Here is a 14,988-nt window from a genome sequence, read left to right as displayed (position 1 = left end):
GGTGTGTTAATAGTGTTAATAGTTCATAGTTAGCAGTTAAACACGTCCACATTACCATGACCACATACTGTGTTTCTGTGTTTCTCTCTGAGTGTTTGGTCTGCCTGTATGGGGTGGCTTCCGAATTATGCAATCCCTGCCAAACGCTACCAGCCTGTCACTGTCCTGCCACCCACTCTTCTCTTCTCTCCTCCTCCTCCTTACCTCCTCTCTTCTCTTCCCTTATCGTCTTAGCCCTGGCATGATGGTGCACCTTGCCAGCCACAGCTATGCGTCTCCCAGCGTGTGTGTTTGATGAGAATCCCACCATGCCTCTCCAGTTCATGCCTGCTCAAGTTTAGAACATGCATGGCTCCAGGACAACACCAACACCTGCTTGGACCAGGAGTCCATTGACTGACTGTCTATGAAAGGAGTGAATTCAGTGAAAGTAGGGAAAGAAGAATATGTTCTGTACTGTATACATGTACTTTGACAATCTGTTCAGTTTGTCTTGGAAACTGCTTCAGTCTCTTGCCACAGTTTCTCTCAGAGAGGAAGCACTGACAATGGGCACATGCATGAGTTAATACTTTACTGATCCCTTGGGAAACGTGCATCATATAGACATGGTGGATAGTGCAACTGCAATAAACAACAAACTCATAGATATAAACATGTAATAACACAGAAAATATATTGGGGTGCAAATAGAGTAAGTCTGGTGCTGGGAATATATACCAAGCAATACACTGTTTCCTCATATGGTGTAGGAAAATATGTTTCCCCTTGTATCCACCAATATGTTATTCAAAGTATTACCTAAATCTAACCACAACAGATGTGTCCAGTAAATATCATTAAATGTTATTACATTGTAGGCTAATAGCTGTTGGCATGCCAACATGATTCGGACAGGTCTGTTTACATCCGCTGCACATTTCTTTCCTCCGATGCAAGGAACAACAAGAGACACAGGTTTCTTAGCCAAACACTAGCTTATAACCACCTACCCATAGACAGTTTTCTTTTTTTACAGGAGTTTATATGGAAATACGGGTACAGCCACTGGACACTCCCCTCTCAACCTTGGACGTGGAAGTCTGCGTGTCTGATTGGCCGCTGAGCTTGGCTGACAACACCTGCTTGACTCCATCTAAATTGACGACCCGCCCTGGCTCTGGGAGATATAGGCAGCATCCCTGCGGTCCCAGCGTTCACTCTCTCTCTCTCTCTCTCTCTCTGCGCTGCCTGCCAGAATACAGTCTACAGCTGAGTGCAACGAGTTACCACAGACAGACAGAGAGCAGGCTGGCTGGTTGGACCGGTGCGTTTCCGATACAACACTGCATCGTTGTTTCAGAGCGAAGAGAAGGCAGACTATAACACAGGCACCTACTGGTCTTCGCAGATAGAGAGGCAGAAATGTTGGTCAAATTTGCAATAGCGCTTCTGGTTTTGTCAGTTCTGGAGCAAGTGGTGGGATTGGATAATATCGATGTTCATGACAACCCGTCAGAGAAACCGGCGAGCCAGAAAGGACGTATGTCTCTGCAGAACACAGGTAAGAAAGAGCCCAGACAGACGTGCTCACACGCACCCACGAAGATAGATATACCTTTCTATCTTTCTACCACATATATATATATACACATATAATGCAGACTGACTTGGTATGGGAAGTGGCTCGACGTTGAAATTGTGTTATCAGAATACAGGTCAGTGGGATAAATATGCGCGAGTGGTACCGCATGCTTGTGTGTGCACGTGTTCTCCGCGCTGTGGATATTAGAGCGAGGAACACGTTCGCTCTCTCTCTCTCTCTCTCTCTCTCTCTCTCTCTCTCTCTCTCTCGCTCTCGACATACTGTTTTTTATCATGGATGAGATTACCATTTCAGATTATCCACAAAGTGCATATATTGCAAATACAGGGAGACAGAAATTCAATATGTTAGTAAATTGTTAATAAACAGACACAAGGTAAGTCATGATAGACGGTGTATATGGCAGCCTCTAGGTGTATGTGATTACGTTTTTTTTCTGGGTATGCTCGATACAACGTGATTGGTTCAAAGTTAGCCAACATCCATCCGATCCATTGGCAACGAGTACTCGTTTTGCATTTAAATGAAACAAATTTGGCAAAATGACTTAGCCTATGAGCAGGCTACCCCACATGAGTGATTGTCATGTGGTTGAAATAGAGGCTACATTGTAAACAGTGGCGACCGTCATTCAGGGCAGGCCCCACCTGTTTAGCTATAAAAAATCAAATGTTTCTGTTGCCTGTTTTGCATGTTATTTCTGCATTAATACGTGTCATATCAGTTTGTAATCAATGTGAAAAATAAATAAATGGTTAATAAAGCCGCCTGCAAACATGGTCTCTTTTTTGCTTTCTTGAGTCAGGCAGCTCCAAAATGCAGGTGTTTCAGCCCAGCTCAGTGCTTTCTGTGGTGGTGGGGCAGCCAACGGAAAATACAGAGTGTAGTGGTTGGTAATATTCTCTAGTTTCGCTGTGATTGGCTCACTGTTCTGTCACTCATGGGGACACTACGCCTCAATCTACAGGGAGAGCTAAAGAGTAAGCCCAATGGGTGCATAGATTTACAGTAGAAGTGCCCATCCAAGAAGGCTCAAGGTCATTGGCCACAGATAAAATGACATGACTTTTAAAATTTAGCAAGTCAGTTAATTAAGCACAAATTCTTATTTACAATGACAGCCTACCATGGCCAAACCTGGACGACACTGGGTCAATTGTGCGCCGCCCTATGGGACTCCCAATCACGGTCAGATGTGATACAGCCTGGATCACGTTATATCTAACGTAGCTTTGATTGTCAACATCATACTTTCAAAATCGTAGCTAGACAAGCAGTCATCATGAATCACTTTGACAATCTACTGGCAAATCCTTGTCATATGAAGATAAATTATAGATAACACGTATCGGTGCTCATCAACGATTGGACATAAACATTACACAACAAGTTGTGAATCGCAAATTCAACAACGAGTGGTTTGGAAGGAATCAGTGGCTTACTGCAAGTGTTGTAAAGCAATCACTATTTTGCTTCCCCTGCTATTCGGTGGAGAGGTGTGGTCCAAGTCTGGCTTTAAGGGTCTCTTTTCCAAGCTTAAAAGGATAAACATTCTCACACAATGTCACAAGTGTAGAGAGGAGGAGGCAATCGCAGGTTTAGAACTACTGAATTTATTATAGTACCATATATAAAACCGGGTTGAAACCCAAAGTGCTAAATAGTGTATATATATATACAGTGATTGAGTGGGGATTGGAACCGTGTGTGTAATGATGACAAGACAAGTCCGGGGTTGATGGTTGAAGAGCGTTTTGCCAGCAGCAAGTTTGGCAGCAGCTAGAAGGCCGGAAATGCTGACCGCCAGAGCTGGACAGGAGGGGGAGCCAAAGCGAAGGCTGGTGTGACACGCAACACCATTGGCCAGAAAAGATTGAATACATTGGCCATGCTGTCAATCCAGCATGACTTCTGCCGCGTTTTAAACAACTGGAAACTCGGAACTGGGAAATCTCAGACTTCAGTGAGTTCAAGACAACTGGGAATGGTCATTCAAGTCGGGAACTCAGGCCTCTTTCTAGAGCTCCGACCTGAAGATCACTGACGTCATGATTCAACCTAGTTTTTTTCCCTCTGAGTTTTCAGTTCTCTTGAAAGCACCATAAATCCAGAGAATCGCAGACTTTGATGATAAAGTCTCATGACAAAATTTGCCCACAAGAAGGACCACTGTGCCACCTTCCTGTTCAAGTGGGCACAGCACAACGGTGAGTCCAAAAATGTATTGTATGCTGCTGCATAAATCATGTAATATGCCAGGGAGATATGTATACTGTAACTAAGAAAGTAATACTAAGTGTATGTTGTGTAGTAAGCTGGTAGTAACCCATGTGTCTCTCCTTAATAATTTGGTCCTTCCCCCCTCTTAATTTCGTCTATGTTCTGACTTGGTGGTGCACATGTAGCCCATAGCCTGTTTTAGAGAAATGTCATCAAATATTGTAAGAACTTCCATTCTTTGCTAATATGCCCCCTTTATTTATCATACGGTTCTGACTTGGTATAGAGGGAGAATACTGTAAAAACGTCCCATGTTCTGAATTCTGTCACTGTACATTTCAAAAGTGCTGAACAAATAATTATATTGACCATGTCCATCTTAGCTCACGTATTAATGTCTTAATCTAAATTAAGGATTTCCTCTTATCTGCTCATCATTCCCTTATGCCATAGTTTGTACATCTCAATTGTCAGTTGAAACCACATTTGTTTAAGCATGTCAGCCATATCAGCTATGTTTTTTTAAAGGCAGTAAATGAGGCTGAATGAACTGTTTTGCTGCCAGACAAGGCTCCGCTGATAGCCAGGTGTAGCGGTGGTAAGGATCCACTCCATGGTGCTGAAAATAAAGCTCTGCTGTTGGGACAGCTTTATGTAGGCCTTAACAGTTTGTGGGCACCATTTGTCACCCTTATAGTGCAATTCATGTCTTTTTTTTTTTAGTGTCGTGTAGTGGCTTTGCTGGGATGTATCTAAAACATATATTTTTTTTTTTGCGACACCTAGATTTACATGCTAAAATCACCACTGACTGTAATGGACAACTGTAATTTTAGGTATTATAAACAGTAAAAAAAAACTCTGAAATGTTTAACTGTAGCATACTGTAAATTATGGTGCATTATGGGAAAATAGTACATTTGTATTTGTATTTTTTTGGGTCGGGGGTGTTATAGTTCATATGGTACTGAAATTCCACCCAACAGAATACAGTGCCTTACTGTTTAAGGGCAATAAGGCTCCTCGGGGGTTTGTGGTATATGGCCGATATTCCCCAGCTAAGGGCTGTATCCAGGCGCTCTGTTTCGTGCATAATAACAATTTAGCCGTGGTATATTGGCCATATAGCACACCCCCTTTATTACTTAAGTATAATACAGTCAATGTTACGCTGTTGTAATATGAAATACAGAATTTTACCCGCCACGGAGTTACCTGTAAGATACTGTGAAATTCATGGCAACCTCTTTAAGGCTCGCACACATCGCACTGAATGTGGAACTCGTGTTCATCTGCCGAACATTCCGCGCGCTGTGTTTGAGGGACCACCCGCTGTAGACGCCTGACTGCCGACATTTTTTACACGATTCTACATGTAAAATCGGTTCGCAATTTACGTTCAGAAATGTTAAGCACTCTCGTCCAGCAAATACTATTGGTGTCTGTGCTCCTACAGTGGACTCCAGGCTTGAACTGCTGGTTGTTAGGCTCCTACAACGCATGTTGATAGGGAATGATGCAATCGCCTCATTGCAGAGCTGTTTCAGTATTCTAAGCAGGAATCTTAGGAAATGGCTACAGTCTATTTACAATAACCAATATTATGAAATACTTCTCCATTAAACAATATAGAAATCATGAGAATGTAAGGGTTTAAATCCCTGTAGTTGCAGGGACAGCTCTGACGCAGCTGTGCACAGTAGAGTCCCTCAGTCAGTCAGTCTCACACCACTGTGTAATTCAATGCACGTTGCGGCCAGCTCGTACGATCCACGCACATTCCCGTGTAAACGCCAACACAAGCACTCGCAGCCGACAGCGGCTCACTTTTCCTGCAGCGCACCAAAGTTCAACCCAATGCCCACATCCCTTACACAACCCCCCCCCCCCCCCAACAGAGCAGTGCTTGTTGACGAGCATAATTTCTCAAATAAATCTACTGCGTTAATTCGTTATTTTCTCTGACCGGAGGGCTCGTGAGATTAATCTGCCTAGGCTATCAAATATCACACTTACAGTGATCCGATGTTGTAATGCCATAGGTCTATTAATTCATTCATATCTCCCATTAAGATATGCTGTATATCCAAGACTGTATATCCTACGTTTTTTTCTCTCGTGCTGACCCGTTCTCAACGGCCCAAATGGAGTGCCATACCCGGTGTAGTTAGTGATTCTATCCCACGTGGACAGAGTGCCTCAATGACAGTGACGAGAGGAGAGGGAGATGAATAACCTTTCAGCTCCCAACTGATGGGACTCACTCTCTCTGTGGTTCTTCAAGACTGATTACAGAAGTTATTAAAATAAATGTTTTGAACCTGTATAGTCCAAAATAAACACTTATACTAGGCCTACAGTGTGTGTAGCCTAACAGTGTGTCCACATATACTATATGTTACATAACCGTTTACATGAACTGAAAATGGCTGCTTTTCTCCTGTGGGAAGGCCTCTCTAAATATCCTACCATTTGGGGTTAACAGACTTTTCCCTCTCTCCTGGTCATTTATTTTTGGTCCACTATCATTTGTTTTATTTCTGTCCTTAGCTGCCACTTGTCAGACATTGTATAACGTCTGCATTTCAGTCATTTAACAGACACTCTTATCCAGAGTGACTTACATTAGTGAGTGTGGATATATATATATTTTTTTCATACTGGTCCCCCGTGGGAACCGAACCCACAACCCTGGCGTTGCGATGGCGCCATGCTCTAACAACTGAGTTACATGGACAGCAAGAGGCCAAAGGGTGGTGTCACCTGCCAACCCTGGGCTGGACTGTTACACATCTTCTCTTCTGTATATTTGGATACTCCGGTTTCAATATAAACATCAACCACTGGTCTTACCAGTGTCATGTCACATTAGACTGCATTATGAAACATTTGTATGTGTCCCACTCTATCCCCTACAGTGCACTATATAGGGAATAGGGTGCCATTTGGGACAGGACCAGTCCATCTCCCCACAGCAGCCCAGCCAGGCGGTCACTTGGAAAGTTCCTGTGAAAAGCAGATGGGGGTCAAATATGTTTACTGGCAACACAGACAGGGAACACTAATTAGTACACAGGCAGTCTCATCTACATGACAGTTTAATAGCAGGTTAAACTGACACCTGTTGACTTCAACTCCGTAAAGGCACAATAGAGGGAGATGCCTTCTGCGTTTGTATGGTCTCTAGTACCCAGCGCTGTATCTGCAGTGCAGCATCCCCTCCTATCCTCACGGCAGGCAATGCAGATGTATTTTGACGCAGAATGACACAGTAATAATCTCTCTGTCACCCTGCATTCATCTGCATTCTTCTCTCTGTGAAGAGACAGTGTTGTTTTCTTATCTTCTCCTCTCTCCACAGAGACATGTTGCTTTCTTGTCTTCTCCACAGAGACATGTTGCTTTCTTGTCTTCTCCACAGAGACATGTTGCTTTCTTGTCTTCTCCACAGAGACATGTTGTTTTCTTGTCTTTTCTCTCCACAGAGACATGTTGCTTTCTTGTCTTCTCTCTCCACAGAGACATGTTGCTTTCTTGTCTTTTCTCTCCACAGAGACATGTTGCTTTCTTGTCTTCTCCACAGAGACATGTTGCTTTCTTGTCTTCTCCACAGAGACATGTTGCTTTCTTGTCTTCTCCACAGAGACATGTTGCTTTCTTGTCTTCTCCACAGAGACATGTTGTTTTCTTGTCTTTTCTCTCGAAAGAGACATGTTGCTTTCTTGTCTTCTCTCTCCACAGAGACATGTTGCTTTCTTGTCTTTTCTCTCCACAGAGACATGTTGCTTTCTTGTCTTCTCTCTCCACAGAGACATGTTGCTTTCTTGTCTTCTCTCTCCACAGAGACATGTTGCTTTCTTGTCTTCTCCACAGAGACATGTTGCTTTCTTGTCTTCTCCACAGAGACATGTTGCTTTCTTGTCTTCTCTCTCCACAGAGACATGTTGCTTTCTTGTCTTCTCTCTCCACAGAGACATGTTGCTTTCTTGTCTTCTCTCTCCACAGAGACATGTTGCTTTCTTGTCTTCTCTCTCCACAGAGACATGTTGCTTTCTTGTCTTCTCTCTCCACAGAGACATGTTGCTTTCTTGTCTTCTCTCTCCACAGAGACATGTTGCTTTCTTGTCTTCTCTCTCCACAGAGACATGTTGCTTTCTTGTCTTCTCTCTCCACAGAGACATGTTGCTTTCTTGTCTTCTCTCTCCACAGAGACATGTTGCTTTCTTGTCTTCTCTCTCCACAGAGACATGTTGCTTTCTTGTCTTCTCTCTCCACAGAGACATGTTGCTTTCTTGTCTTCTCTCTCCACAGAGACATGTTGCTTTCTTGTTTTCTCTCTCCACAGAGACATGTTGCTTTCTTGTCTTCTCTCTCCACAGAGACATGTTGCTTTCTTGTCTTTTCTCTCCATAGAGACATGTTGCTTTCTTGTCTTCTCTCTCCACAGAGACATGTTGCTTTCTTGTCTTCTCTCTCCACAGAGACATGTTGCTTTCTTGTCTTCTCTCTCCACAGAGACAATGTTGCTTTCTTGTCTTCTCCCTCCACAGAGACAATGTTGCTTTCTTGTCTTCTCCCTCCACAGAGACAATGTTGCTTTCTTGTCTTCTCCCTCCACAGAGACAATGTTGCTTTCTTGTCTTCTCCCTCCACAGAGACATGTGGTTTTCTTGTCTTCTCTCTCCACAGAGACAATGTTGCTTTCTTGTCTTCTCCCTCCACAGAGACAATGTTGCTTTCTTGTCTTCTCCCTCCACAGAGACAATGTTGCTTTCTTGTCTTCTCCCTCCACAGAGACAATGTTGCTTTCTTGTCTTCTCCCTCCACAGAGACAATGTTGCTTTCTTGTCTTCTCCCTCCACAGAGACAATGTTGCTTTCTTGTCTTCTCCCTCCACAGAGACAATGTTGCTTTCTTGTCTTCTCCCTCCACAGAGACATGTGGTTTTCTTGTCTCTGGCAGCGAAGCCTGGAGGCTGGTTTAGTATTCATCTACTATACTGACCGTAGAAAGAATGTGAATCCCAAATGGAACCCTATTTCCTATATAGTGCACTACTTTAGACCAGGGTCCACATAGAAGCTGTCTGCCAGGGGAACTTAAATCCCAGCCTGGATGTCCAGACCAAACCACTTGTCATTTTCTTTCATCCCCAGCTGACTGATTCATGTTACTGATTGGCCAGAGTAACCTGGTGGGAAACTATGAAAACCTGAAACTTTTTTTGTTATAAATGTTTTTGTTTGTTACACGTGGACAAAGAAGCAAGGGGGTACAAAATACGGTCTCAAGGTGGTCTCTATTTGAGGAAAGGATCCTAGAACTCTTACTCAGCAGAACCTTAGGTTAAAAAGATGACAAGGGGGAAACGGCTCTGAGACAACGAGGGGGAAACGGCTCTGAGACTATGCTTAAGACCATGTCCTGTATCACTACATGTAATGGGGATAGAGGTTGATGCTTGATTGTAGACCGTAACTGTCAGTGACAACACTCTCTCCATCTCTCTCCGTCCAGCTGAGATTCAGCACTGTCTGGTGAGTGCAGGAGACGTTGGCTGTGGTGTGTTTGAGTGTTTTGAGAACAACTCCTGTGAGATCAGAGGCCTGCAGGAGATCTGTCTGACCTTCCTACACAACGCCGGAAAGTTCGACTCCCAGGTAAGACACTCTGTATGTGTGTGTACCCCAGTCCCCTTTCCTCTCACATGGAGGTCAGGTCTCTGTGTATCAGGGCAGAGGGCTCTAAGTCCAGGGGTAGCCAGCTGGCGCAATTCCCAGCCAGATCCCCTGTCAGACGGGTAGAACAGGCTTTGTCCCGGCCTCTCACTGGGCCATCAGACTGGGTCACAGAGGAATTAGTTCTTACCACCCTAGAACTAGAACACGTATGTTCATGGGTTAGCAGGTTTTTATTGGTTCACCACAATCAACCAATCCAATAATCCCAAGCTTCTAATTGCTCCATTCAACCCCTCTCATCTCCCTTGCAATTATTCCCCAGGTTATTGCTGTAAATGAGAATGTGTTCTCAGTCAATTTACCTGGTAAAATAAAGGTTAAATACAATCATTAATGGTTGTGTGTTCTATATGCCTGTGTGTGTTTAGGGTTGAGTGTTTATATATGTCTGTGTGTGAGTTTAGGGTTTAGAGTGTTCTAAAGTTTAGAGTTTAGAGTGTTCTAAACCTCAGCAAAAAAATAAACTTCCTGTTTATTTTCAGCAAACTTAACATGTGTAAATATTTGTATAAACATAAGATTCAACAACTGAGAAATAAACTGAACCAGTTCCACAGACGTGACTAACATAAATGGAATAATGTGTCCCTGAACAAAGGGGGGGGGGTCAAAATCAAAAGTAACCGTCAGTATCTGGTGTGGCCACCAGCTGCATTAAGTACTGCAGTGCATCTCCTCCTCATGGACTGCACCAGATTTACCAGTTCTTGCTATGAGATGTTACCCCACTCTTCCACCAAGGCACCTGCAAGTTCCTGGTCATTTCTGGGGGGAATGGCCCTAGCCCTCACCCTCCGATCCAACAGGTCCCAGACGTGCTCAATGGGATTGAGATCCAGACTCTGCGCTGGCCATGGCAGAACACTGACATTCCTGTCTTGCAGGAAGTCACGCACAGAACGAGCAATATGGCTTGTGGCATTGTCATGCTGGAGGGTCATGTCAAGATGAGCCTGCATTAAGGGTACCACATGAGGGAGGAGGATGTCTTCCCTGTAACGCACAGCATTGAGATTGCCTGCAATGACAACAAGCTCAGTCCGATGACGCCCCAGACCATGACGGACCCTCCACCTCCAAATCGATCCCGCTCCAGAGTACAGGCCTCGGTGTAACGCTCATTCCTTTGATGATAAACGCAAATCCGACCACCACCCCTGGTGAGACAAAACTGCGACTTGTCAGTGAAGAGCACTTTTTGCCAGGACCTGCCTTACAACAGGCCTACAAGCCCTCAGTCCAGTCTCTCTCAGCCTATTGCAGACAGTCTGAGCACTGATGGAGGGATTGTGCGTTCCTGGTGTAACTCGAGCAGTTGTTGCCATCCTGTACCTGTCCCACAGGTGTGATGTACCGATCCTGTGCAGGTGTTGTTACACGTGGTCTGCCACTGCGAGGACGATCAGCTGTCCGTCCTGTCTCCCTGTAGCGCTGTCTTAGGCATCTCACAGTACGGACATTGCAATTTATTGCTCTGGCCACATCTACAGTCCTCATGCCTACTTGCAGCATGCCTAAGGCACGTTCACGCAGATGAGCAGGGACCCTGGGCATCTTTCTTTTGGTGTTTTTCAGAGTCAGGAGAAAGGCCTCTTTCGTGTCCTAAGTTTCCATAACCGTGACCATAATTGCCTACCGTCTGTAAGGTTATAGTGTGTTAACGACCGCTCGACAGGTGCATGTTCATTCATTGTTAATGGTTTTTATTTTACAGAGTTACACATGGAATAAACAAACAGCCAATAACACAATAGAAAAGTCTATGTACAGTGTGTGCAAATGAAATAAGATGGGGGAGGTAAGGCAATAAATAGGCCAAAGTGGTGAAATAATTACAATTTAGCAATTAAACACTGGAGTTATAGATGTGCAGAAGATGAATGTGCAAGTAGATATTGGGGTGCAAAGGAGAAGAAGAAAAAAAGAACAATATGGGGGTGAGGTAGTTGGGTGGGCTAATTACAGATGAGCTATGTACCAGTGCAATGATCTGTAAGCTGGTTCATTGAACAAGCATGGGAAACGGTGTTTAAACACTTTACAATGAAGATATGTGAAGTTATTTGAATTATCTTTGAAAGACAGGGTGAAAATTGACTTCTTTTTTTGCTGAGTTCATATGTCTGTGTGGATTTAGGGTTGAGTGTTCTATATCTACTGTGTGGGTTTGGGTTGAGTGTTCTATATCTACTGTGTGGGTTTGGGTTGAGTGTTCTATATCTACTGTGTGGGTTTAGGGTTGAGTGTTCTATATCTACTGTGTGGGTTTAGGGTTGAGTGTTCTATATCTACTGTGTGGGTTTAGGGTTGAGTGTTCTATATCTACTGTGTGGGTTTAGGGTTGAGTGTTCTATATCTACTGTGTGGGTTTAGGGTTGAGTGTTCTATATCTACTGTGTGGGTTTAGTGTTTTATATCTACTGTGTGGTTTTGGGTTGAGTGTTCTGTATCTACTGTGTGGGTTTAGGGTTGAGTGTTCTATATCTACCGTGTGGGTTTAGGGTTGAGTGTTCTATATCTACCGTGTGGGTTTGGGTTGAGTGTTCTATATCTACTGTGTGGGTTTGGGTTGAGTGTTCTATATCTACTGTGTGGGTTTGGGTTGAGTGTTCTATATCTACTGTGTGGGTTTAGGGTTGAGTGTTCTATATCTACTGTGTGGGTTTGGGTTGAGTGTTCTATATCTACTGTGTGGGTTCGGGTTGAGTGTTCTATATCTACTGTGTGGGTTTAGGGTTGAGTGTTCTATATCTACTGTGTGGGTTTAGGGTTGAGTGTTCTATATGTCTGTGTGGGTTTAGGGTTCGGGTTGAGTGTTCTATATCTACTGTGTGGGTTTAGGGTAAGTCGTTCATAAAGGATGCTCTGAAGTGCATGGCCCACGGCTTGAGACACAAGTTCAGCTGCATCAGCAGGAAGTGCCTGGCCATTAAAGAGATGGTGTTCCAGCTGCAGAGAGAGTGTTACCTCAGACACAACCTGTGTTCTGCAGCCAAGGAGAACGTTGCGGTCATGGTGGAGATGATCCACTTCCAGGACCTCTTCCCTAAAGGGTGAGGATGGTTGCATTCATCAGTGTCTTTCTCGTCCGTCTCATCCCTTCTCTTTCCTAAAGGGTGAAGAGGACTACATCCCTCTTTATCTCTGACCCTTTGTCTCATTCTCTCTGCCGTCTCTACTCTTCTCTCTGCCTCTTCCCCTTTTAACTTACCTAGAAGGTCAACCACCCATACCAAGCTGTGGATGTCTAGCCCTATATTAGTATAATAATCCCATGATCTCCACCCCCCCCCCCCCACAGGCCATATGTGGAGCTGGTTAACATTCTACTGAGCTGTGGGGAGGAGGTGAAGGAGGCCTTAACCAGGAGCGTCCGGCTGCAGTGTGAGCAGAACTGGGGGGCTCTCTGTGACAGCCTGAGTGTCTGCTCTTCCCTCACCCCCTCTCCTGGTCAGGCCCCCTCCTCCCCCGACCACCGCCGCCACGGGTCCCCCCACTCTGAGCCAGACCACCCCCGACCCCCCCGACAGGGGGACAAGTCCAGTAAAGGAGGCTTCAACGCCCACCCCCGCAGCCGCAGCCAGGGTCCCCGCCGACAGAGCCCCGAGGCTGGGGTGGTGGCGGAGCAGGAAGACCCTGAGGCCACAGACATCCGGAGGTGAAAGAGACATTGGACCCTAACTATCCTGATTCTCCCCCCCGACCGTGTCACCATCGCAGCCCTCCCCCCTCTCTCCCTCTCCTCTCCAGTCATTCCAGCAGTCCCAAATGGTAAATCTGCAGGTAACATGGTGTAGCTCGTTCAGTTACTCCAGATTGTAGTCCACCAACGTTTCTGTTCATTATTGAAATATAATAGGTATTATTATCCTGATTTGTATCTGAAGTGTTAGGACGTCTTGGGCTCTAATAGCGTTTCTAAAAATCGTACTCACTGTAACATTTCATTATATTTGTATTATTTATTTGATTGTTTAAATATCCAAATGTACATAGATATACTTATATTTATACAGTACGAACATGTATAAATATAGTCACCATATGCAGTACTGATGTACTATACGATTAAAGTACATGGTGTGTTCTGTCGTATACCCTACCATACCTCACGACACATCACCACCCATCACGACCCATCACCACCCATAGATATGTAACATTCAGCTTTGTTGTTTCAAAGTGGGAATGTGTTGGTAGTATTATAATTCTAGATACTTGATGATTAAATACAAACTGTACTGGTTTTCAAGTCCAGTTCTGGCACATATGGCTTGTAGTGCATGAGGTGGGTAACCATGGAAAAGTAAACAAACTGGTACATTCTCTGATGGCCAGCTTCCATCGTTAGGATTCCTACTATTAGGGAGCCCAGGACACAGCGTCTGTCTGTAGCAGCACATTCATAGTGTGTCTCAAATAGCACCCTATTCCCTACAGAGTGCACTGCTTTTGACCAGGGCTGTATGGGCTATTTGGGATGCAGAAATAGCAGACATAGCTTAGGTCCTCTGATTTCAGCTAATGTGCAACCCCATGCTTCCAGGTGCCTCAACATGCTGGTCCCTTCTGTAGTGACTCCTCTCTGTGACGCTGAGGTTTACTAGAGTTCACTCGACTGGGGTGACAATGTTGTACATACAGTAAGTAGCACTAGGAAGATCCAAAGGAGATTTCCAATTGATTTGGTTTAAAGATGAATTATTGAAACTTTTATTGGATTCAAGGCACAAATGTTACTGTTGGGGTAACGTACTCGCAGATGGTCCCCGGGACACGCTACAGACGGTACCATGGGACACGCTGCAGACAGTCCCGGGGACACGCTACAGACGGACCCGGGGACACGCTGCAGACGGTACCATGGGACATGCTGCAGACAGTCCCCGGGACACGCTACAGACGGACCCGGGGACACGCTACAGACGGTCCTACAGACAGTCCGAATGACAGACACGCCACACAGTCCGAAAGACACACACTACAGACGGTCCCATGGGACACGCTACAGACGGTCCCGGGGACACGCTACAGACAGCCTGACAGACGGTCCTACAGACAGTCCGAATGACAGACACGCCACACAGTCCGAAAGACACACACTACAGACGGTCCCATGGGACACGCTGCAGACGGTCCCATGGGACACGCTGCAGACGGTCCCGGGGACACGCTGCAGACGGTCCCGGGGACACGCTACAGACGGTCCCGGTGACACGCTGCAGACGGTCCCGGGGACACGCTGCAGACGGTCCCGGGGACACGCTGCAGACGGTCCCGGGGACACGCTGCAGACGGTCCCGGGGACACGCTACAGACGGTACCATGGGACACGCTGCAGACGGTCCCGGTGACACGCTGCAGACGGTCCCGGGGACACGCTGCAGACGGTCCCGGGGACACGCTACAGACGGTCCCGGGGACACGCTACAGACGGTCCCG

General features: G+C 45.4%; 1 protein-coding gene across 1 annotated transcript; it reads left to right on the top strand.

Annotated features, from left to right (window-relative positions):
• Positions 1 to 1,208: 1,208 nt before the first annotated feature.
• LOC135527127 (stanniocalcin-2-like) lies at positions 1,209 to 14,699 on the top strand. Its single transcript, XM_064955774.1, has 4 exons — positions 1,209 to 1,543; positions 9,323 to 9,465; positions 12,388 to 12,599; positions 12,848 to 14,699. The coding sequence occupies exons 1-4, from the start codon at positions 1,405 to 1,407 to the stop codon at positions 13,206 to 13,208; spliced, it is 855 nt and encodes a 284-aa protein (XP_064811846.1). The 5' UTR covers positions 1,209 to 1,404; the 3' UTR covers positions 13,209 to 14,699.
• The last annotated feature ends 289 nt before the right edge of the window (positions 14,700 to 14,988 follow it).

This window comes from Oncorhynchus masou, chromosome 32 (assembly GCF_036934945.1).
Source record: "Oncorhynchus masou masou isolate Uvic2021 chromosome 32, UVic_Omas_1.1, whole genome shotgun sequence".
Classification (NCBI taxonomy): Eukaryota; Metazoa; Chordata; class Actinopteri; order Salmoniformes; family Salmonidae; genus Oncorhynchus; species Oncorhynchus masou.
Note: the sequence above shows the minus strand (reverse complement) of the source record. Positions and strands in the feature narration are given on the sequence as shown.